The sequence below is a fragment of the Apodemus sylvaticus genome, chromosome 2 (genome assembly GCF_947179515.1).
Source record: "Apodemus sylvaticus chromosome 2, mApoSyl1.1, whole genome shotgun sequence".
Lineage (NCBI taxonomy): Eukaryota > Metazoa > Chordata > Mammalia > Rodentia > Muridae > Apodemus > Apodemus sylvaticus.
Window position 1 is genome coordinate 62,908,216 of NC_067473.1, and position 26,128 is coordinate 62,934,343.

Here is a 26,128-nt window from a genome sequence, read left to right on the forward strand (position 1 = left end):
TGGTTTTTGTGTTTCTTTGGAGGTAGGAAGGAGACACTGATTACTGGCCCCTAACCTGCAATTTTCAAGTCTCAATGTTTCAAATACTATGATTGCAGGAATGTTTCACTAAATGTATTTGTAATACTACTACAATTCTGCTTCCTCCACCCCTGCCTCTTTCCTCCCTTCTTATTTGATAACAGAATTTGTCCTGTTTATCTCTCTGCCATGAGATTCTTTCACCTGAGACTTTTTTTAAGATTATCTGCATGTATATCTGTGTACCACATCTGTGCCTGGTGCTGGATGAGGGTGTCATGGCAAGAAGAGAACATAACACCTCCTGCAACTGTAGTTGCAGATCATTGTTGCCATGGAGGTTCAAACCAATCGAATGGAACCAAGTTCTGTGAAAGAGCAACCGGTGTTCTTAGCCCCACTGCATCATCTCTGCAGCGCAGCCTGAGATTCTTGAGATGCTAGGGTTACAGATATTAGCTGCCATACCTGCATTGTTTACCACTCTTTAGATTCATTTTAAATGCATCCTCATGAGAAATATTTTTCTGGGCTGATAAGATGTCTCAGTGACAACCTTAGTTCAAATCCTTAGGATTGGTAGGAGAGAACCAATTTCTACATGTTGGTCTCTGTCCTCCACATTTACACCATGGCAAGTGTCCATGCATGTGAACAAATAAAATAAAATGTAATAAAACCAGAAAAGCCTCCTCATTCCAAAAAGACTGTAATTCCTTTTGTAGTATTATTAAGAATCATCCCCCTCCGTTTCTTTTTTTTTCTTCTTCTTTTATTTATTTATTTATTTATTTATTTATTTATTTATTTATTTATTTATTTTTTAGGTTTGTATTTTTCCTCTGAGATTTCCTCATGAGCTCAGGCTGATCTTTAACTTGTTATATATCTGGCCTTGAATTTCCAATCCTCTACTTCTATCTACCCAGTGCTGATAGTATAGGTTTGTACCACCACATTGAGTTTATGGAGAGCTTGGGATTGAACCCAGGACTTTTCTGTATGCCAGATAAGAACTCAGCAACCCATTTACCTCCTCAGCTCTAATTGTCTGAAATTTTATATTTTGGAGGTCCATTAAATGAAGAAGTGTACTCACTGTATACCTTAGTATATATTCTGAAGAGAACTGTGATAGTGATGAATTTTAAAATGCATGTTTCTAATATATTGTCTTTATTTTCTTTCCTAGAGAATGGATCTTGGAGAATGCTTGAAAGTCCATGACTTGGCTTTAAGAGCAGATTATGAAATTGCATCCAAAGAACAAGACTTTTTCTTTGAACTTGATGTATGTGGTTTTACTTTCATGTTACATTGACTCTTGTAGTAAAATATTTTGAACATGAACCTCATGTTCCTCTTAGTAGGAAATACTTAGGAACTTATCTTTGTGATTGTGCAAAGGTTAATAAGTAGATAATACACACCCACACTACTCCGGTGTGTAGTGCTGAGATGAAACCTAAGGCCTTATACAGAGTAGACAAGTACTTTATCACTGATCTATCCTTAACTCCCAATTTTCAATATATGAGATTGAATATGAGAATGTATACAAGTCTTAACTCATAGTAGCAAGCACTTATCTCTAAACTATCCTGTAGCCTCTGAACCAACACACACACACACACACTCACACACTCCTTCCATCCTAGGTCTTATGCAGCTCTGGTTGTCCCGGAGGTCCTCTGTAGAAGGCTGGTCTTGTAGATCCACCTGCCTCTCTCCCAAGGACTGCCCCCCCCCCCCCCAATGGCTTTTCAAGACTAGATTTTAAAACTCTGATTGTCCTGGAACTAGCTCCGTAGACCAGGCTGGCTTTGCATTTAGAGATCCACTTGCCTCTGCCTCCCAAGTTCTGGGATTAAAAGGTATGCTTCAGCACCCCCGAGCCCCCACCTCCCAGCTTGGTACCATGCTTTTAATGTAAAATAATAAAATAAAAAAAAAAGAAAATACTGTTTAGGTATCCAAGAGTTACAAAGTAACTTAATATCATTCTTTTTATAGAAGACATTTTCTTTCTGTGTGGTTGTGGGGCACACCTTTAACCCTAGCATGGTGAAGACAGAGGCAGACAAATCTTTGGTTCAAGGCCAGCTGTCTACAAAGCCCTGAGGTCCAGATAACCAAGGCTACACAAAGAAACCCTCTCTCAAAGCAAACACAAAAAACCAAACCAAAAGGGGGGCAAAAAAAAAAAAGAAAAAAGAAAGGACGAGGAGTAGGAAAAGGAAGAAAGATTTCTTGTATAAAGATAGAGAAGCATGGGGCTGAAGAGACAGTGGTTAAGGGCACTCATATTTTGGCTCACAAGCATAATTTCTGTTCTAGGAGATCTGATGCCCTTTTGTGATGTCTGTAGACACTGCATACACATAGATACGTGCAGGCAAAGCATTTATATATATGAAATAAATATCTTAAACATAGAGAAATTAAATTATACAATATGGTTTATAGAATATATCTTAACCTTTTTATATTTTTTTGAAATACATGTATATAATACGTAATGGTCAATAAAAATCTTCTGCTCTTTATCAGTAAAGTTAGGTATTTTTAATCAGTTGAAGCTAGCAATAAATAGGTCCTCCTGTCTTCTTTGAACATCTTAAAAACTTTTGTTAATGGAAATGAAAACAATCTATAAAAATACATTTAATATTGCCTGGGCATTAGTTACAAGGATTTTTTTCCCATGTGCTGCACAGTGTTAAGACTTTTTTAGGCACTACTGACAAACAGGAGAATATGAGTGTAAGGGTTTTAATTTGCATTTTTATGTGTGTAAGTGAATATGCTGATTTTATTTATGATTATATATAATGCATGTGTTTTCCAACTTTGCTAAACATGAGTTGACTTATAACTATGTTTTTATTTTCAGTTTTTAGATATTTTTTGGGGGGTATGTGTGTCTGTTTGAATGTTTTGCACTTGCGTATGTGTCTTTGACTATATGTTCACCAGGTACATATCTGGTATCCATGGCGCATGAGACACCCTGGTAGTTACAGACGGTTGTGAGCTGCTGCATGTGGATGTTGCGAGCCAAACACAGTTGTTTGATAAGAAAAGCAAGTGCTGAGCTGCATTTCCAGCCCTGTGAGGGACTTGTTTTAAATCCTTTATACATCTTGGATTTATTCTGCTATAAAAAAAAAATTGGCAGCCAAAATGGCTACTTTGTAGAAACAATTAGGATGCTATCTTTGACTTTATATATGAAAATCAAAGTAGATTTGTATTGTGATTTAACTTTGTGGAAATTCTTGTCTTATTTTTTTAAGTTCAGTATGTGTATAATTTCTATTTTTAGCTGCTGTACACATTAGTCACTTTGCTATTACTATGATTAAAATCATCAGGACTAAAATAACTTATTTAGATGTAAACTTCCAGAGGAATAATAGTCTGTTCAATGGTAGGGAGTCCTGGCAGCAAGCAAGAGAACAAACTGGCAATGGCTTTTGAAATCTCAAAGCCTGAGCTAGTGGTGTGCTTCTTTCATTAAGGGCACACCTCACCTCTTAAATCTAAAGAAGGCTATCAACTGTAAACCAAGTCGTCACGTACTTGACTATATGGTGAATATCTCATTCAAACCACTACAGTTGGACTTTTATTTTTAAATTTCCTTTTTTTCCCCTTCTGATTTTTGGAACATGAATTTCTCTGTGTAGCTCTGGCCGTCCTGGAATTAGCTATGTAGACTAGCTTGGCCCTGAACTCAGAGATCTGTCTGCCTTTGCCTCTGAAGAGCTGAGATTAAAGGTGTGTGCCATCATGCCTAGCTTTAACATTTACTTTTATTTTTATTTTTTCCGAGACAGGGTTTCTCTGTGTAGCCCTGGCTGTCCTTGAACTCACTCATTCTATAGACCAGTCTGGCCTGAACTCAGAAATCCACCTGTCTCTGCCTCCCAAGTGCTGGGATTCCGGGCGTGCCCTATTTACTTTTAAATAAACTATTATTTAATTATAAAATCAAATATACCTCTTTTTTTTTTTTGCTTTTTTTTTCTGACTTTGGCATTGTAAAATTTGTTAATGTCATATTTCCTCTTTATTGTAATAATTTGAAAACCACAGGATACAAAGTTACCTAAATATTCAGAAATAAATCTTGTTGACATTATAGTGGTCTGTCTTTCTTTCTTTCTTTCTTTTTTTTTTTTTTTTTTGGTTTTTTGGATTTGGTTTTTTTTGAGACAGGGTTTCTTTGTATAGCCCTGGCTGTCCTGGAACTCACTCTGTAGACCAGGCTGGCCTCGAACTCAGAAATCCGCCTGCCTCTGCCTCCCAGAGTTCTGGGATTACAGGCGTGCACCACCACCGCCTGGCTTTATAGTGGTCTTTCATGTTGCGTGTATCTGTGTGTCTGTCTATGGTCAAAGATTAGCTTGCAGGAATTGTTTCTTTCTGGGTATCCTGGAGATGGAACTAATTCTTTAGGCTTAGTAGCAATCAAGTCCTCTTGTCCTGGTTGAAACATTTTCTTAGTTGTATTGTTTTGGTTGACTTGACACATGCTGTCATCAAGCTGCACTCCAGTTTGCCATCCCTTTTCAGCCTCCAAAGTGCTAAGATCACAGGCCTGTACTTTTTTAAATTGTTACTGTTTGGCTTTTGTTTTTTTTCTATGATAACCATAATAATGAAACTATCTTTATTACTGCTTTGATGGTTTGGAGAGTATTTTTTTTGTTTGGTTTGTTCTTTTCCTGAACATTACTTGAAACCCAGAGCCTCATACATGCTCTGTCACTAACTGTACTCAGCCCTGATTTTCGTGTTTTAGAGGAGGCTACAGAGGAATGTTGGAAATTGATCTCAGGGTTTCCTGTGTCATAGGAAAGCATTTCTTTTTTTTGGGGGGGGGGGTGGTTCGAGACAGGGTTTCTCTGTGTAGCCCTGACTGTCCTGGAACTCACTCTGTAGACCAGGCTGGCCTCAAACTCAGAAATCTACCTGCCTTTGCCTCCCAAGTGCTGGGATTACAGAAGCGCGCCACCACTGCCTGGCTCCAGGAAAGCATTTCTTTACTTAGATCTTCTTCCACTACTCAAAATATATTGTTTGGTAAAGATTGTTCAGGATAACATTGATTTGTGGCAGTAATTGTTTGATATAAAATTTTTTAGGCCATGGATCATCTGCAGTCATTCATTGCAGATTGTGATAGAAGAACAGAAGTATCTAAGAAAAGATTAGCAGAAACTCAAGAAGAGATAAGTGCTGAAGTGGCTGCAAAGGTAAGAATTTCATTAGTTCTTACCTTTAGGCTTTTTGTTTTCTTTGGTTTTATTGTTATTGTCTGAGATAGGGTACTTATTTTTTGTATCCCTGGCTTATCTAGTATTCACTTTGTAGACCATGCTGGAGTCAGACTCACAAGAAGAGATCTGCCTCCTTCTGCCTCTGCCTCCAAGTGTTGTAAAGTATACTTTTAACTTATTTTATTCACTCTGTCTTCTTTTTCTTTTTGTTGTTTTTAAGACAGGGTTTCACTGTGTGTAACGCTGGCTGGCTTAGAACATACTTTATAGACCAGGCTGGTCTTGAACTCAGAGAAATCTACCTGCTTTTGCCTCTGAGTGCTAAGATCAGTAAAGGAATGTGGCTCTATGCCAGGCTCAGTCCAACTTTTTGATTATTGATAAGTAATCTATAGAATTATTTTTACCTATTCAAATGTTAATAACTAATGTAACAAGAATATAACAAAGTAAGATTGATAATTATATTTACTGAGAATTTGTCAATCATGTATATAATTTATTCATTTGTATACATGTGTAGGTCTATCATTTTAAAAAAGAATTCTAAGCCTTTTGTTTTCCTCCTTTTGGTTTTTTGAGGCAGGATCTCTAGCTTTGACTGTCCCTGGAACACAGTGCGTAAACCAGGCTAGCCTTGAATTCACAGTGATCCACCTGCCTCTACCTCCCAAGTGCTGGAATTAAAGGCATATGCCACTGATGCCCAGCAAGACTTATTTTTATGTGCATGGCTGTTTTACTTTCATGTATGTTTGTACAGCACATGCGTGCCTTAAGCCATGTACATGCCATGATGTTTGAGGATAAAAGTGTGTTAGATAGGGGATACTTTAAGAAGTAACTATTATTGGCACACTAGTTTAAGATTGGTATTTCTGGGGACTGGAGAGATGGCTGCTGCTCTTCAAGAGGACCTGAGTTCAGTTCACTACCATTTTAAAGGGATCTGATGCCCTCTTCTGGTATGCAGGTATGCATGCAGCAGAGTACTCATACAGAAAATAAATACAAACAAATATGTAAAAATACTTGAGGAAAAAAACCTTATTAGTTTTAAGAAAATTGGATATTTCCATTAATTTAAAACTTTAATTTCCAAGTGTGGTGATTTTAAAATTGTGTTTGGTAGGCTTGGGAAGGCGGATTGGGGATGGAGTCCTTCTTGGTGTACAGCAAGAGTCTTGCCTTGCTTCATAAATGGATCTTTTATGAGTTTCTGAAATAACCTTGTGTATGTTCCTTTTGCTTTTTTTTTTTTTTAATTTTACTGTTTTATGTGTATGTATGTTTTGCCTTCTGTGGCTTTGGCTCTTCTGGAACTAGAATTACAGATAGTTATTAGCTGTAGTGTGGGTGCTAGGAATTGAAACCAGAGTCTCTAGAAGAGCAGCCTGTAATCTTAACCACTGAGCCATCTCTCCAGTCCTCATCCTATTTTTCATTCATGATGTTCTGTTTTTCTAGGCAGAGCGTGTTCATGAGTTAAATGAGGAAATAGGCAAGTTGTTGGCAAAAGTGGAACAACTAGGAGCTGAAGGAAATGTGGAAGAATCTCAGAAAGTCATGGATGAAGTCGAGAAAGCACGGGCAAAGAAAAGAGAAGCAGAGGTAAAATTTCTTTTTTCTTTTTTCATTTTACTTCATTTTGAGAATAAGGTCTTGTGAGACCCAATTATCTTGGAAAGAGGTAAATTCTTTTTTTTTTTTTTTTTTTTTTTTTTGGTTTTTCGAGACAGGGTTTCTCTGTGTAGTTAGTCCCTGCTGTCCTGGAACTCACTCTGTAGACCAGGTTGGCCTCAAACACAGAAATCTGCCTGCCTCTGCCTCCCAAGTGCTGGGATCAAAAGTGTGCACCACCACCACCCAGCCAAGAGGTAAATTCTTAATAATGGTAAAAAGTTAGTGTCTATACTTCTTAGAGAATATATGTTTCACTCAGTTATTAAAAATGTTATTAAAGGAAATAAAATCACTTTAGAAATACTTAAGCAGTTGCTGTTATCTTGTTGGGGTCTGTCTGAAAGTACTTTTTGGACAGTTGGAAGCATTGTTATATAACTCATAAGTATAATTAAACTAGTTACCCACATAAAAGAAACACACCTGTATACACTGTGCTACCTACTCCTTTCCACAGTGATTTTATTTACTGTAGCAGTGCAATATGCTGTTTTATGGCACAGGTCAATAATCTTATATCATGTAAACAAATTGTTTTCATTGGTATACCTCCTTGTGGTGGTTTAAAAGATAAGGGCCCCCATAGGCTCCTAGGTGTGCTTCTTAGGAGGTGTGTGGCCTTGTTGGAGTAGATGTGGTTGTGTTTGAAGACTTGTGTCACTGTGGCTGGGCTTTGACGTCTCAGATGCTCAAGTCATGCCCAGGTGGTTGGCTTACTTGCTCTTCTGCTGCCTGGGTATCCAGATACCTCTCAGCCACCTCGTCTTTGTGCGCCCCTGGTCTGATCCTACTGGGATTCTGTAGGGTGGTCTCATATGACGATAGTGAACTATAAGGGAGCCCCAATTAATTTTCCCTTTACAAGAGTTGCTGTGGTCTTGGTTTCACTTCAAAACAAAAGAAACCTAAATATTTCTTTAAAATCTTAGATCTTGAATTTAAAATATTTTGGTTTTTAAAAGTACAGATTGGTAGACAAAGTAGCTCATAGCTCTAATGCCAGCAGGTGGAAAGCTGAGCAAGAGCATCAGATGTGTTGAGGCCCTGTCTTGAAATAAAGAAAATGAAGCCTCATCATTCAAACCTCCTTGGAGGGTATTCTATGTTCTCCTCTGTTCTGCTCTAGTATTTCTCTTTTTCTGTTCTTCATACTAGTATGGAAATGCAGATCAGAAGGAAGCAATTTTAGTACCTTCTTTAGCATATTTGTATATCTAATGTTGGTGTTCAGTACAGGAAGGGAAAATTGAAGTGAGGCAGGATAAAAGGAAAAGTTTGTCAGTGCTCTTTATAACACATATAATACCTACATCACAGTCATGATCCTAAGGCATTAGAAAGTATTAATTTGAGAAAAAATGCATATTAGCTATTTTTTATGAAAGTCCTTTTCCTTGAGATTAAACCTGGGGCTTCTTACAAGCAGGCAAAACTTTACCCCCTCCCCCGCCCATCTTTTCTTGGTCAGGGGAAGTTTGAGACAGGGTTTTACTGCGCATCCCTGGTCTGGTTGTATTGGAACTCTGTAGGCTGGTCTCACACTCAGAGATTTGTCTACTCGTTCCTCCTAAGTTCTGGGGTTTAAGGCATGCGCTTCCACTACCAGGCTTTATCTCCATCATCCTAAGTTTCCTTTTGAGGTGGAACAGGGCCTTAAGTTTCTCAGTCTTGCCTTGAGCTTGAGATCTCCCTGCCTTGGTCTCCCAAACATCAGTATTCTTTTCTCTCACCCATTCTGACTTGTCCAAAACTTGGTTTTGGCTAGGTATCAGTATAGTGCAGTTTATAAAACTAGCTTGTAAATATTCTATTGCTTCTAAAAATGATACAATATACTGAATATTTTTTCTCAATTGCTTGTTAGACTGTACCAGAAGCCATTAAAGAATGAAGCTTTTTTTTTTTTCTCGTTTTTGCTTTATGGTAATTCTGACCAGGCGCAGGTAGCTCATTCTTGGAGTCACAGCACTCAGAAAGCTGAGTTGGGATGACACTTTTTTTTTTTTTTTTAAAGCTCATCGCTAACCTGGGCTACAGAGTGAAAAAATGTCTGAAAATGAATAGCCTAACAAACACATTCTCAAATAATTATGCAGAATTCAATTTTATTTTTAAGTTTTTAAATCATTTTGGAAGTTTTATCTCTTGGAATTTCTGTTTTACTTGTTAACATAAAATTATTCCGGAACTTTTTAAAGAATATATTATTCATGTTCTTCCTTCATGTATGTCTATGTGCGAGTGTCAGATATTGGAGTTATATATAGACAATTGTGGCTGTTGGGATTTGAAGCTGGGTCCTCTGGAAGAGCAGCCAGTGCCCTTAATTGCTGAGTCATCGCTCCAGCTCTTTTGCTTCTTGTTAAAGTTTGTTCTCATTTGGGAACTTCCCCTTCCCTTCTTCTTTTAGCCATGTTGATAGATACTCTACCTCTGACCTGCACTTGCAGCCCTCTCTGTTGATGGACTAGGTGGATGCTTACCAGCTTTATTTTCCTCTTCAGAGAATGGATCTTTTGACTTTATTTTTCCCTTGTCATCTTTGGTCTCTGTTCACATTTTTTTTCTCTTTGTTCTATAATTTACTTGTATTTTCCTTTTGTGAAATAGCTGCTTGGATTGATTTTAGACCTTTCTAAAAATTAGATTTTTGATTGGTGGTGATGGCACATGCCTTGAAATCCAGCACCTGGGAGGAATAGGCAGACAAACTTCTGAGTTGGAAGCCAACCTGGTCTACAGAGTGAGTTCCAAGATAGCCAAGGCTGCACAGAGAGCCTTGTCTCAAAAACAACAACCAAAAAACAACAAAAAATGTGTGTGTGTGTGTGCACACATACATTTGTTGTTACTGTTGTATGTGTTGCCTTCTATGATCCCTTCTCATGATTTTAGTTCACAATATGCACACAAACATAGTGAGACTGTCTTAAAACACAGGGACAATTAGAACAGCACAGGCTTTATATATAGTGAACTCAGAACTTTATACAGTGGTTTAAAACCTTAACTTTGATGTTGTGTTACTGATAGTTGATTTTCACTGAGGATAGCACATTTTACAGTTTGTCTCTAAATATGTCTAACATTCTGTTGTTTCTGTGATCTTAACAGTTGTAAACATGTCAGGTATCCCTTAGACAATTTAGGTTTTTTTAGTAATACTTTGAAGATAATAGTTACAAAACTTTTCAAAATCCTGTGGTTTGATTGTGAAGACAGTGAAGTATGGTTCTCTGGAAAAGCCAGAACCCACACTTGATTATATATTGTTCCTTTCCTAAGTGTCATTATTTTAATTCTCATGCTTAAAATATACTTTTTAAAAATGTCCTCTAGTAAACTGTAATCCTTTTAGGACTCCCATACCCATACTCCTGTATTGTGTCTTTCTAAGCACCTCTTTTTCTCTTTATGCATAAAGTATATATTAAAATATCTTTAATTGTTTTGTTTTTTTTTGTGGATATCGTTTAGTTGTAAAATTCTTGTGATGCCCTGAGCCCAGGACCATGTATACATCTTAAATTTAAAAGGAGGGTGTGTGCTTTACAGAGAAATTCACCTCCATTCTTAGAGCTTGCTGTCTAGTCAGTCCAGCCAGTCTGAGCTCTAGGTTGAGTTCCAGCTTCAGTGAGAGATGCTGTGTCATAAAGGTGAAAGGGGTGTGGAGAAATGGCTTCACAGTTATGAACATTTACTGCTTATTAACTCTGCTTATTGACTCTGGTTTGGGTCCCAACATCCACGTGTCAACTCAGAGCTGTTTGTAACTTTAGTTTTAGGGGATCAGATATCCCTGGTGACTTCAATGGTTTCCTCCATTTATATGATGTATATACATGTACTCAGGCCACATGTATCCATAAAAATTAAATATTTTATAAAAATAATGTAGAGAGTGATAGAAGACTGTTTAACTTTCAGCCTCAACATACATGTACATGTGCATGTGCACAAGTAGTTCCATGCTCACATAGAGACCGCCCCCTTATTCCCATGCTACACATAGATTGTATTCAGTCATATGTAATGTGATTTTCAACCATTGGTAACTCAGTTCCATGGGATCTGACACCTGGCCTTCATGGGTACTCACATACAATCAAACCTACTCATAAAAATCCCCTTAAAAATTTACATTGACATAAAGGGAATTTTTTCCTTTATTCACTGTTTACATCAGTATAGTCATGAAAACCTTTATGAAACCAAAGATTATGCTGTTATTTTTTGCTTTGTCAATTCCATCCTGACTTCAAGCTATTTGAGTATTATTTTCATGGCATTTACAGTAGATTCTATCCAGTTCTTTTTGTCTATATTATCCTAGCCAAAGCTACATAGAGGTTTGTAAATTATATTATTAACTGCTTCAAACAAAAATAAAATCCCAGGATTGTGTTAGTAAAGGAAAAGAGGATAGTGGATTGGCAAATTTACTAATGTGTATTAAGAATACCATGTAAATGAAATGTATGAGTACAAGTCATCTGAATGCTGATGAAGATGACCTTTTATCTGTTGTCTTGGCATCATAGGGAGGTGGGGAGGAAAGGATAGTTTAAGCCTTGACCTCCAACAGAGCTGCCCCTCAAGGATTTACTATAAAACATTTTATTTAAATATAGTACATTTTCTTACATTGTTTTAAGGATATTTGTGTGAACATTGTTCTTCTTGCTTTTGTTTAGGAGGTTTATCGGAATTCTATGCCAGCTTCCAGCTTTCAACAGCAAAAACTTCGTGTCTGTGAAGTCTGTTCTGCATATTTAGGTCTTCATGATAACGACAGACGACTTGCTGATCATTTTGGGGGTAAATTGCACCTGGGATTTATTGAAATAAGAGAGAAGCTGGAAGAATTAAAGGTACATTGTTGCAAATTAATGCTGGTCACTTTATCTTGGGTAACCTGATTCTTTTTGTCTGTATCCGTTTTCTTTTAGTTTCATTGATAAAGGTTCATTGTGCAGCTCTGGCTGATTTTGAACTTCTGATAGTCCTATTGTCTGAGCTTCCCTGTACTATAATTAGTTAGGTTTTGAATGGTACTGCTTATTTTGATTTGGCAGTATTGATACTCTATTGACAATGTAGTATATAATACCATTATTATTAATTACGTTATTAAATGTCATTCAGGAATAACGTGGGAGGAACTGGAGCTCAGTGGTATACTTGCCTTTCCTCTTCGTAAACCAAACAAATCAGGGTGAAACATGAGGTTTTTGCATGTTTTCCACAATTCCAGAAGACCAGCTTGGAAGGCCAATAATTGTACTACCTGACAAAGTTTTAAATTATATTCATGATAATAGTACTGTATGGGAAATCAGATATGGTTTAGAGTAAAGATAATTAAGGGATATGCTCTGTAAATGTACAACTGATTTTGTAATTATTTCCTTAAAGAGAGTTGTGGCTGAGAAGCAGGAGAAGAGAAACCAGGAACGTCTGAAACGAAGAGAAGAGAGGGAGAGAGAAGAACGGGAGAAACTGAGGAGGTATGTACTGAGTCAGAAATAGTGCTTGTGTTTGCAGCTTAAGACTCCAGCCTGAATGAGATAGGACTTGGGAGATGCCATTGAATTGATTCTGGACACAGAAATTTTCAAACTTTTGTCCTGAAAAATTTTACTATGCAAGACTATTTTAATAGAAATAATACAGCTTGTATTTATGTAAACTGCTTTAGACCAGAAATGTTTAGACATTTGGAGTTTTTGAATTTGGGAATCTGAGTAAACAAGCCTTATCTATTTATGTTTAGCATCTCTTTTTTTTTTTTTTTTTTTTTTTTGAGCCAGGGTTTCTCTGTGTAGCCCTGGCTGTCCTGGAACTCACTCTGTAGACCAGGCTGTCCTGGAACTCAGAAATCCGCCTGCCTCTGCCTCTCAGAGTGCTGGGATTCCAGGCGTGCGCCACCACCGCCTGGCTGTTTAGCATCTCTTAATTTTAAATTTCAAGTGATTTTTAAATTAAGAAATCCTAGGTTTTTATGCTAGAAATGTTTAGCCTTTAACAAATTTTAGTCAACTAAACTGATTTCTTTCAAAATTTGTGGAAGATTGAATAAAGGATGTTTCATGTCTTCAGCTTGTATGAGTTGCAGTATAAGACCTTTTACTATCCATTGATAAATTCATATTAGGCTATATTTGTGCCCTTAGAACACAAAATTATGGCCTTTTCTACTTTTTGGTGGTGCTCTTAGACATTGAGCCCAGTTCTTGTTGTGTGTCAGGCAAGGACTCCAGTACAAAGGACTGTATCCTCTGTTTGCTTTATACTATTTGAGGGAAGATTTGGGAGTTTTTGTTTTTATATTAAGCTATTTATTTTTTCAATTGTACGAGCCATGATTTTTGTTACTTTTTTGAGACAGGGGTTCTCTGTATAGTCCTAGCTAGCTGACTTGGAACTCACCATGTAGACCAGGCTAGCCTTGAACTTATAGACATCCTCTAGCCTCTGCTTCCTGAGTGCTGAGATTAAAGGTGTACAGCACCGTTAACTTGATATAGCTTGGTTATGTACACGTGTGCTTACATTAACTTTGTTAAGTTTAGTATTCTTTGTATTTAATATGTTTAAATATCTTTCTAAGTCATTTTCACCCATTGGCAATTAAAATTACATGACACAAATTGGACAACATTATAGCACCTGTTCAGAACTTTATAGAAGACAGTCATGCCACAAAGATATTTACTGCTTTTGATTTTGTGTTCCCTGATTGTTTTACATCTTTGATATTTAAATACATTCTCTTAGAGTTATCATATGTCTCAAAAATAACTAAAACCCCTTTTTAGTCATGCTAACTGAAAAGCTCTGAGCACATTACTCTCAGTTTAGGTGAACTTTGTTTTGCATTTCATAATTTGTGTGGTTGTGTGTTTGTGCCTTTTTTTTATCTGGCAATCCTTTTCACTTTAAGGGCAAAATTGTACAATGATATGTTGTTATCTCTTTTGAGAAGTCCTTTCTCTCTCTCTCTCTCTCTCTCTCTCTCTCTCTCACTGTCTTGTCCTTCCCTATCTCTCTCTGTTTCCCACTTAGCAAATTTTACTTCAGAACTTATCTCTTTGTTAGTATATGCTGAGGTTTTCCCCACCATTCCAGTTTTTTTGTTGTTGATTTATTTGTGTGGTATGTGTCTGTGCCCCTTTTTGCATATGTGTATATTAAGTCAGTCTGTTCTCTGGAACTCATTTTTGCAATTAATTATAAATTTATTGTTGATATCACTAATGTTGTTGCGACAAGGTCTCTCTCTCTATACCCTTGGTTGTCCTATAGCTATATAGAGTAGACTGGCCTTGAACTCAAGGAGTTATGCTTGCATCTGCCTCTTGAGCTCTAGGATTAAAAGTTGCATACCACATCTAGATTACTTGCTTGTTTGTTTGTTAAATCAAGGTCTTATATATTTCAACACAACTGCCTAAATGTAGTATAGATAACATTTTAAATAATGTTGTAATTCTCAGTTTAAGGTATGACTGAGATAGTTAAATTACCTCACACTGTTTGTCAGACTGCAGTATTTGTAGATGGTGACTGCAGTATTTGTAGATGGTGAGAATCCTTTTTCTGACTCCCCTGCACTGGGATTACTGGGCCTGAGTTTTCCCCTCAGTGCCAAGCAGGTAAGCCCTGACAGCACTCATAGCTCTCCTATTGTGTACCAGGTAACTTACAGACCCTTGGGATGCAGTATTGGACAGGGTAGACCTGGACCCTGTTCTCAGGAGGGAATTGACTCTTTAAAAATAAGGATAGGATCCCCTTCATCTGGGGATGAAGGACCAGGAGAATTGCAGTGCCAACCGATGGGCCCAGACAGGGAGCCCCAAGAACACTGTTCTTAAAAGTTGAAGTTAGCATCTTCACCCTAGTTTTCTTGGTGGACTCATAAACTAGTCTTGGTTCTCAAGACTTCAATTTCTTTTGATTACAAAATCTAATCTTATTGGAGAAATGTTTAGCTAGGCATGGTGGTTCATACCTGTAATCCTAGCATAAAACACTGAAGTAAAAGGACCTGCAGCTTTGAGAATAGCTAATTCTGTGTAGTATGTAAGTTACATAATGAGTTCTCATTCTCCCAAAAGTGAAAAAAAGTGGTTGTTCTTATCTATAATCTTAGCACTCAGGAGAGTTCTCCTAAGTAGTTTAAAGCCAATCTGCCCTGCAGTGTAAGACTATCTTTAAAAAAAAAAAAAAAGTTAAAACAATTTTCTAAATGCTCTGAGATTGTGAAGTTGAGGAAGTACTGTAACTGCTTATAAAATAAAGTTATGAAATAGTATAAGATTATACAAGCTGGGTTTCTAACTGCTACTTAAATAATCAATTAAAAACGTGCATCACTTACTCATTTATACGCTAGGATCTGTTTTAAGCAGTATTCTTTAGTTTATCTAATCTATGGTTTAAGTTTTCATTGCTATTTAAAAATACTTGAGAAAACAGTTTTAAAAAAATGAAGATGTACTTTGATTTGTAGACAGCACCTGATTTGCTGGCTACATTGCTGTGGGCTTGTGTTTGAGGCAGAACGTGATGGTATCTGAAAGATATAATGGACAATGGTAGAGAAAAGCTGCTTACTTCAAGATAGGCATGCATAAAACGCTTTCAGGACAGGTTCAGGGATAATATCCACTCTTCAAAGAAACTACTTCTTTGAACTAGATCACACACTGGTTTCTGTAACCTAACAACAATACCGTCATATTAAGAATCTGTCAGTAGGGCCTGGAGAAATGGTTAAAAACATTTGCTGCTCTTTGAGGAGACCTAAGTTCAGTTCCCAGCAGCCACATTGAGCAGTTCACAGCTTCCTGTAACTCCCAGTTCCATGGGATCTAACACCTTCTGGCCTCCATGAGTATCTACAAGCTTGCAATATACATGCATACATCTAAAAAAAAATTGTCAGTAGATTATTTATCCATTAGGTAAGAATATTTAAGATCCAGTTAGCTCTGGATGATTGGATATACCAGTTGGGACCAGGATGTGAACTTTTGGAGGATATTGCACACTGAGGTAGGATATATAACTTTCCCTTGTTGCACAGTGAATGAATAGAACCATAGTAAGACAGCCATAGCATACTTTTGAAACGTGCTTGCCTGCTATTATTACACATTCCTACCGCATGATAAACTCCTACAGTGTTGTACTAACCATGGATTGGAATTGTTCATTGAGTATTGACATTGTACTGGGAATTGGGAAGCGTGTGCTATATAAGAATATAGTCTGGGGCTGGATCATTTGGAGGTTAGAGAAATGGCCCAATAGTTTTAAGAGTAGCACCCAAGTGGTAGCTCACAACCATCCATAACTCTAGTTCTGGGGAGCCAGTGTCTTCTGACCTCACACATGCACATGGTTAACATACATATACCCATATAGGCACAAATTTAAAAAAAAAATATGAAGGAATGTAATCATTTTGGGCCTGGAAAAGATGGCTTTAATGATTGAGAACATGTACCTGCACTTCCAGACGACCTGAGTCCAATTACTAGCATCCCCTTTGGACAGGTAATAGTTTTTTGTGATTCTAGTTTCAATGCTTCTAACCTTTTAAGTCATGCACACACAAGATCACATGCATGTACACACAATTGGAAATACTAATTTTCTTATATTGTAATTTTCTCAGTATAAAAGCTATAGAAAAAAATAGTCTGTTTTTGTTCTAGTTTAGGAAGTGGGTTTTGGAGAATTAAGTTTTTAGGATAAGCACACAGTTTCAGTCAACAGAAGTATATTCTTTTCTAAGCTAGGTGCCTAGTTGAAGGAACTTCTATGACAAGGCAGGGAATTCTATAGAGTTTTGTTGTTGTTTTGTTGGGGGAGGCTCTTATTCAAGTACATGCCTTGTTTTTATAGAAGTGACATAAAAGAACTCAAGAAAAATGTCATTTAGCAGCATATTGTGCCAGTTTAAAAAATTTTAGTCACTTTTCTAAAAGTAGATATTCTTTTTTTAGGTCCCGATCACATAGCAAGAATCCAAAAAGGTAGGTACTGTAGCAGATGGATACAGTAGTGAAGTTATATTTTTCAAATGTATGTTTTTTAGATTATATATCCTTTAATCTCCAGAGACAATTAATAAATTACTAGTGATTTAGCCAGGTGGTGGTGGTGTACTCAGGAGGTAGGGGCAGGCAATTGACTGAGTTGTAGGCCAGCCTGATCTACAGAACGAGTTCCAGGATAGCCAGGGTTACACAGAGGAGCCCTGTCTCAAAACAACAAAAAAATTACCACTGACTCCTTGGTAGTTCAGGTGTGAGCATTGCAATTGAAGAGTAACTGCTCAGAACATAGAAATATTCTATGTTTTATCAAAGTAGAATTGTACATACCACTCTGATATTAAATGAGCAAGCAAAAACTACTTCTGTTTTGCTAAAAATCTTTTAGAAATACAGTAAATATGTGACAGTTTTTTCTTTTTCTTTTTATTAGATATATTCTTTATTTACATTTGAAATGATTTCCCCTTTCCTGGATCCCCCCTCCCTGAAAGTCCCATAAGCACTCTTCCCTTGCTCTGTTCCCCCATCCACCCCCTCCCGCTTCCCTGTCCTGATACTCCCCTACACTGCTGCATCGACCCTTTCCAGGACCAGGGGCCTCTCCTTCCTTCCTTCTTGGGCATCATTTGATATGAGAATTGTGTCTTGGGTATTCTGAACTTCTGGGCTAATAATCTGCTTATCAGTGACTGCATAGTGACAGGAGTTTTTAAAGGCAATTTTAAATAAAAACAAAATTCAGTTTGAATGGTCCATTTAAGAAACAATTTCCTAACATACCTGTTGGAAATACAAATAGTTATCTGCTTGGGTTTTTGCTGTCGCTGTATGGGATTTGTTTGGTTGTCCTTTTAAGCCTTGTTGAGCCAACTGTTTAGACCTGTTTGGCTCTAGTTTGTCTTCTAGAACTTTTATGCCTTTCCTCTGGACTGTTAGGAAAGATTACAGGAGTATGTCTACATAACTAGTTTATTAATTTTCTAGGAAGGGTCTTGTTTGAGTTCATCATTCTCCTTCCTCTATATTTTTTAATGCTGAGATTACAGCTGTCTATGACTACATCTGATATCATAACTCTTAGTGTAGTGACAGTGCGGTCCAGTGTGCCATAAAATAATTTTGTTGTTACACAATAATATTTCCATTCACTTTATATAATACACCACTTAGAGCTTCCTGGTTTGAATGATAAAGTTTTTAATCTTCATGCTTGTCTTCACTGTTGTTCCTGTTTACTCACTTGATTGTAGCTAAATAAATTTCTTCTGTTCCTTCACCATGTTGAATTTGCTCCCATTCCAGCACTTTATACCTGAATCCTCCTGTCTATGCTGGCTGAGTTGCTTCTTATCTTTTTCAGTGGCATCCTGTCAGAAAATCCTGTTCTTCATGTTCTGTGTAAACTATTACTACCCGTTTTTCCATTTACTTATTTCTTTACTAGAGGTAGATCTCTAAAAACTTGCTTCTGAATTATAAACTCCCAACAATGCAGGAACTTGATTTTACTATTCTTTTTTCTCTTGTAAATAAAATGTGCTAGGGATTAGATACATAGTAAATATTTTGCATATAATTATCTTGACATTTTTAAAAGTTGTATTGGATTATGTATTAGAAATAGCTTAACTAGCTCAAGAGTGGTTAAACAAAATACCATTGGTGAAACTTCTTTTGAATGGATGTAATTATATTAATTTTTTCCTTTGGATTATTTTATCAGTGTATGGGTGCTTTGCCTTCATCTGTATGGCATCTGTGCCTTGTGCCCAGATCCCTTGGAACTGTAGTTATAGATGGTTGTAGCATTATGTCATTGCTAGAAATTGAACCTGGCTTTTCTTAGAGCAGCCATCTCTCTAGCCCCTATTTTACTTTTGAGACAGTGTTACTATGGATTCCTGTCTGGCCTGTTTTCCATGTCGGCCAGGCTTGGTCTCAGACTCTTAGCCATCTACCTACCTGTGCCTCTCAAATGCCAGGATTTAAGACCTATACCATCTTTCCTGGTGTTCTTTCTTTTGTGATTAGATTAGATTAGATAATCTTGTGATAGATATGTAAATAGACAATCTGTGAAATTAAATGGATGGATGAATGGACAGATGAATGGACAGACAGCTTTTCTCTGTTTCTAGAAATATGTTCTTTAGAGCCAGGTGTCATAGCAAGAACCTTAGTATAGCCCCAGTATTTGCCTGTAATTCCAGTGCTCATGGAAGAGATAGATCTGGGAGCTCAAGGTCATCCACAATTACACGGAGCAAGATTGGGGCTGCCTTTGACTACATGAGAAATTTTGTTTATTCAAAGAAACTATTGTGGTTAGTCATGAAATCTACAATATGTACAATTATTTGACCATAGTATAGACGGGAGCTAAATGCTTTCAAAATCCTTCAATACGGTCTACAGAGATGGCTCAGTGTTTGAGAGCACTGGTTGCAGAGGACTCAGTTTCCATTGTCAGCAATCACATGGCAGCTCATAGCAGTCCGTAATTGGACTTGGGGATCCAGTCCCCCTTTCCCACCTCGGTGGTACCAGGCATGCACTGAGCTCATAGGCTTACATTCAAGCAAATTGCTCATAGATATAAAAATGAAATCTAAAAGTATTTTTTTGAAAGTTCTTCTGTAACCAGATGTGGTGTTCATGCCTCCAATCTCAGCACTTGAGAGACTTGCACATATCTATGAGTTCAAGGCTAGCCTTGAATTTAAAGATTTAAATTCAAAAATTTCAAAAAATTTCAAAAAAAAGAAAATCATAATAAAATATTTACAAACAAATATAATCTTTGGAACCACCTAATTAATTGTTTTGAAATTATGTGATAATACTACATTTTAATGGTAGCTTGAAATATTTTATATTATTCAGAGGTATAATTTATATACCCTTGTATTTATCCATTTAATTTTGGAAGTAATTATCAACACAATCCAACTTAAAGCAGTGTATTTTTTTTTCCTTTTTTGCCATGTTCTAGCTATAGTATCCCATGCTGTCCATGAGTTATCTTTCTGCCTTCATCTCCTAAATGCTGAGATCAGAAGCATACATAACCCACATCATCACTTCTGCCACTTTTAAAGTGACTTTAAGCCAAACAGTAAATTTATCTTCTTGTTTTCCCCTCACATATTTGTGTTCTGTTCATTCTATTTCCATCCTTATTATACAAACACCCCACCACAAACATTCATGTTTTTATAAAATGCTCGCCTGATTTTTGTTGTTGTTGTTGTTTTATTGGATTTTTTTGTTTACACTATAATTTTTGGCTTACCATTAGCATTAAGAACTTTAGTGGTCAAAATATAATTCAGAAAAAATTGTTTATCCTTAAAAAATTCTTTATCGTTCTTTTAATATGACTTATTTTTATTTGTGAGTACATGTCATGTGTATTTGGGGGCTGAAGAGCGAATGCCCTTGGAAACCCAGGGAAGTGTGCTAGGTTCCCCAGACCTGGAATTATGGATGGAATTACATGCTACCTCAGGTGCATGTTGGAAACTGAACTGAACTGAAAATTGGCATGAAATCATAATATTGATTGTTGCCTTAATTTTTCTTTCATATTCGTGATAAAACTTTTAAAAGGGGGCTGGAGAGGTAGCTCAGTGGTTTAGAGCACTGTTTGCTCTTCCAGAGGTGCTGCGTTCAATTCCCAACAACCGCATAGTGACTCACAACCATCTGTAATGGGATCTGATGCCCTCTTCTGTTATGTCTAAAGAGAGTGACAGTGTACACGTAAGAAATAAATGCTTCTTAAAAGGTTCTCGAAACTGGGCGGTGGTGGTGCACGCCTTTAATCCCAGCACTTGAGAGGCAGAGGTAGGCAGATTTTTGAGTTCAAGGCCAGCCTGGACTACAGAGTGAGTTCCAGGACAGCCAGGGCTACACAGAGAAACCCTGTCTCAAAAAAACAAAAAACAACAAAACAACAAAAAAGGTTCTCAGTTCTCACTATGTCCTGGCTGGCCTCAAAGTCAATCTTTCACAATTTGCCCTAATTCTTTTCTATTTCTACTTTTGCTTGTGTATTTGTATATATGTATTTGCATACACATAACCAAGAGGGGAGGCACAAAAGGGCTTTGGTATTGTCCTTTATGGCCCCTTTGTGTTTCCTTGGCTATGGTCTAAACTTACACTTGTCTGTCCTTGGCTATGGTCTAAACTTACACTTGTCTGTCCTCTGCCTTCAGAGCTGGCGTTACAAGTCTGTGCTGTAGTACTGTAGTACTCAAGATTGTGCCACATGCACTTTTTAACCACTTAGCTTTCTGTTTTTCTTTTTTTCCTGCTGGTGGATGTGGAACCTATTAGCCCCTTGAATGATAAGCAAGTTCTTTTCCACTGAACTACAGCCCTAGTTTACTGACATAAATTTATACATTATTGGTTGACTTCTGAGAATTGATACTCATGTTTTTATTTTGATATCTTAGTATCTAGCCAGTAACATTAGCTTTATTTCTAGTCTACATATAGTTTATTTAGAATAGAATTACCATCAAGTATAGCTACTGAAGAATAACTTCTGAGTATTGACAAGATGGCTCAGCAGGTTAAAAGTACCTGCCACCAAGCCCTGATAACCTGAGTTCAATTTCTGGGATTCACATTGTGGAAGGAGACTCCAAGAAGTTTGTCTTCTGATTATGCTTATTTTCTGTGATGTGCATGTGCGTAAAGAGACTTTTTAAAAGTAAAAAATTAAAAAAAAAACTTTTTTAAAGAAAAGACTAGTGTAAATGAGATTTGTTGCACTAACAATGAAATAAACTATTTTGTTGTAGATCTAGATCCAGAGAGCATCGCAGACACCGATCTCGCTCCATGTCACGAGAACGCAAGAGGAGGACTCGATCCAAGTCTCGTGAGAAACGCCATCGCCACAGGTCCCGGTCCAGTAGCCGAAGCCGCAGCCGCAGCCACCAGAGAAGTCGGCACAGTTCAAGAGATAGGAGCAGAGAGCGATCCAAGAGGAGGTACTGAAGTGCCGATGAGAGGATGCGGAGCTACCTTTATGTTTTAGCCTTTTGTTTATTATGTTACTTATGCTTAGATTATTGGTTTGAAACCTGCACCTGATATATTGATATGTACTCAATTGTAGGTGTATACAATTTTTTCTGATTGTATGGGTAGTTCATGCAGAGTTAATAATGGCGTGAACCAGAGTAAGAAATTGAAGCCAGTATGTGCAGAGGTTATTGCTTTTCTTTACTTGGAATGTTGGGGAGGCGGGAGGGGTGCTGATAAAAACAAAAACTATTTTATAGGCAAATAATTTTAGGTTCTAATACTCTTGAGGGTTATGGGGGTTTTTGTTTGTTTTCCAATATGTATTAACAAATAGAGATTCTGAGAAGTCTGTTCATTAAAAGCATTGTTTAGCTTTGTTTGCCTGTTTTCCACACTTTGGTGCACTTCTAAAGAGCAAACAGATTCTACTATGTTGTTTAATCTACAGTATAAATCATACATTTTCATGTTCACCTTTAGTGTAATGGGAAGATTCTGAGTTTGGAGAAAGCTACACCACCTTACTATAGCAGGAAGCTTCAGAAGATGCAATGAGAACAGACATTGGATCTGATTATCTAGTGAGAGCTAACAAAGGGTTAGAATGTAGTGGAGCTGTTAAGTCCCCAAAACTCAGGTCACATGATAATCCTATAGCGTATAAATTATACTTAAAATTACTTTTCCCCTCCTTGACAACTATTTTTAGATAAATATAGGAGAGAAACTTGGAGTCCCAATTACTAGTCTTAAATTTTTCTGTGGCTTACTCCACATAAACTAAACCCACAGTAAGCAGACAAAATCTTTTGTTTTAGACTGAATTAACCTTTTCCTGAAATCACAAGCTGAGTTTCTTAATAGGCTTTCAGTCAACATTTTATTTTGTATATTTCTGTCTATGTTCTAAGTAGCCTTTTTTTTTTTTTGGTTTTTGTTTTTGTTTTTTTTGGGGGACAGGGTTTCTCTGTGTAGCCCTGGCTGTCCTGGAACTCACTTTGTAGACCAGGCTGGCCTCGAACTCAGAAATTCGCCTGCCTCTGCCTCCCAGAGTGCTGGGATTACAGGCGTGTACCGCCCAGCCTAAGTAGCCTTTAAAGTTAATTTTCTTAAATTAGGTAGGGTGTGTGTGTGTGTGTGTGTTGTGTGTTGTGTGTGTTGCGGGGAGGGCTTGCAGGGGAGATCAGGAGGCCAAGCTCTTAAGTAGCTCATATTGGCCTCATATTCATCCTTTAGCCTCAACTTCCTCTTGAGTGCTGGGATTATAGGCATATGACACCCTGCCTGGCTTTACAAATTAGATACTTTCCTCTCTGCTAGCTTGTTAAAAAAATAGCAAAGTAATAATAGTGTATATTAACAACCATTTTCATGTTAACTCTCGAGTTTTCTGTGTGGGAGAATACTTGGCCACAGATTATAAAGTGATAAACTGAATATCATAGCGTAAATGACATAAATTTAGATGAGGAAAATTTTCAAAAAGATTTTTTTTTAAAATGGTTTTAGATAATGGATCAGGCTTTCATAACTGGTTGTAATTAAATAAGTAGGAAAATATCTGTAGGCTTCTTACATTTCAAAACTGGGTTTGTCCTCAGCGCAGTGGCCAGAAACAAACATTTTTTTTTGTAATGTTCTTTATGATTCTAAATCTGAGAATTGGGCAGCTTAGATAATAAAGGATCTAGATGATTCTTGTGTTGACCTGCCCAGCTGTCATTTTTCTGATGTTTGTCTTACTTGTCTTTATTGGTGATGGAGATGGGAGGGATGGGTGGGGAGTCTTGTCCTATCATTGTGTCATCCTGAGGCTTCCTGAACTTGTGAAGTTTATTTATATAGGAAAACTTCCCACCATATTTAGCATGTTCAAAAGAGGATTATTTTTGTAAAACTATTAAAAATTTTGCTTTTCTCAAGAGTATTTCATATCTTTGAATTCAAATTACTTTTAAAACATCATTGTTTTTTAACAAAAAAGCAAATGATTGCTCCTTGTTATTTCAGATATATAACGTGAAATTATTGGTATATATGTGAGTTTAGTTTTTGATGGTAAAAGAGTCCATTAAAAGTTTTGGTAATTTGCTGTTTTCTCGCCCTTTCTGTGAAGTATTTATCTCTGCTACTACAACTGAGTTTTCTATATGAACCTTGTCTTGGCAACAGTTCCCACAGGTCAGTGAGACCTTCAGCAACTTTGTGCTTTTCGGGGTGTTCTGTCATATAGTACAGACTTCATAGTCAAGACTTCTTGGGTTCAGAATTCTTTGCCAAATAATTTAATTACACCCCATTTGTTTTTCCATATTTCATTAAATAGAGGTAATAGGAATATTTGGCTTATTAGGCTTTCACTAGTAACATGTAACAAACGTAGGAGGCTATTTGTAATCTTGTACAAACATTAGTTCATGTCTTTGTTCTTTTTCAGTTATCACTGACCTCAGGGACTTGCCAGCATCTAATGTCACTGTTCTTAGTGATCATTTCTATCATTAATAGAAGCTTTGAAGATGGCTCGTGTGGCTTTTTTTTTCTTGTCTTGTAAAATGCTTATTAAGAAGGAGCTCCTGAAATGATAACCTTTGTAGGGCTGAGGCTTGCCACAAATTGGGGCCAGCCTGGGCTAAGGAGAGACAACTTGATTCAGAAAACAAAAGGGAAAGAAGGCTTATATAACTTCAAGTAGAATGCTGAAATTGGTGTTGATTTTTCAAGCTTTTAAAATTTTAATCTGTTGCCATAGTTTTGTATTATGACAGATTAATTTTTGAGAAGGAAGGACTTTCTTTTAGCTCACACTTTTATAAGTAAAAATGAGATTTCAGTTCATGGCCACTTTGGAATTGCTTCTGGGCCCATGCCTAACCAGAACACCATGGCATGGGGCCTGTCAAGTGACTCATCTTATGGTGGAGGAAATAGAGAACCAGGGACCAGGTACAAGTTATAATAAAATAGACCCCTCTTGACCTGTTTCCTCCTGCCAGAAACCATGTCCTAATGGCTGTGTTATGAGCTTGCAGTGGATTAATTCAGTGGTTGTACCATCTTTATGAGCTCGCCACCTTTTTCTGTAGGACCGTCACCAGTTTCAAGTCTGCAACAGTACATGAGCTTTTGGACTCTTTTATATCCAAACTACAATACTCTCCTTATCTATATTTTTCAAACTGGTTATTGTAGTATTTTTTATCTTGCCTTATGTTTTTCTGAAAGTGTTCTTTTCTGGGTTAGTAGCATGCAAACATAGCATTTCGAGATCCAAGTTTAAACTCCAACTTTTAAAAAAAAAAAGTATTATGCAGGACTTGGCAGTGCCTCTGATCATAATTCTAAACCTTGATTGAAATGAACTATGTGTAAACATTCTGTATCACCTGTAAAGAACTAAATAAATGTAATATTTGTTGTTAATTCATTTTAGGTGTTGAAAAGTATATATTCTATGCTAACCAATATAGTTAGAGTCTACGTGTGTTTGTGTTTTTGTTTTTTTCTGGTTGCACTTGTGATACAAGGGTGTTTATGTACCTTTCTTTGAAGATGGGGTAAGAATGGAAAAGATAGTAGGAGCAGTTAGGATTTTATTAGAGTATGATCATTTTTTCATACCTTACATTTTGGTTTTAATTAACTCACTCGAAGAGTGAAGCAGATTTTTAAATTAGCAAATGGCTACTTAAGCCATATTACTGAGTATAGTTCTCTTACCTACTTTGCAACGTACTGCCTGTAGGACAAATGTGACTGAAGCCTGTTCGTGTAAAGCCAGAAAGCTATGGATGGTTCTGCAAATTTTTTTTCAAATTGATAGAAAAGAATGACTCCCACACCCTGAGCTTGTGTGTGATTTACAACACTTCAAATCCTTATGGTTTGTCATTTAGCACAAAAGAGATGATTGCTGTACAAATTGATTGGTTTCCATCCAATTTGGAATCTTGATACTTTTCACTTTAAAAGCAATTACTTCCATATTGTTTTTATACTAAATGCCTTTTTATTAATTGAAACTTT

General features: G+C 36.9%; 1 protein-coding gene across 10 annotated transcripts in view; it reads left to right on the forward strand.

Moving 5' to 3' along the window:
- Positions 1-26,128, forward strand: part of Luc7l2 (LUC7 like 2, pre-mRNA splicing factor) — a 55,879-nt gene that overhangs the window by 28,373 nt on the left and 1,378 nt on the right. For 5 of the 10 annotated variants that reach the window (XM_052173470.1, XM_052173472.1, XM_052173473.1 and 2 more), the window contains 7 exons: positions 1,214-1,312; positions 5,172-5,282; positions 6,774-6,917; positions 11,684-11,860; positions 12,405-12,496; positions 17,006-17,035; positions 21,874-22,065. In XM_052173470.1, the coding sequence (XP_052029430.1) occupies positions 1,214-1,312; positions 5,172-5,282; positions 6,774-6,917; positions 11,684-11,860; positions 12,405-12,496; positions 17,006-17,035; positions 21,874-22,065 (845 nt within the window). Of the gene's footprint in view, positions 1-1,213; positions 1,313-5,171; positions 5,283-6,773; positions 6,918-11,683; positions 11,861-12,404; positions 12,497-17,005; positions 17,036-21,873; positions 24,030-24,218; positions 25,530-26,128 lie in introns of those variants that run through there. The other 5 variants (XM_052173471.1, XM_052173479.1, XM_052173478.1 and 2 more) reach the window with 4 other exon arrangements.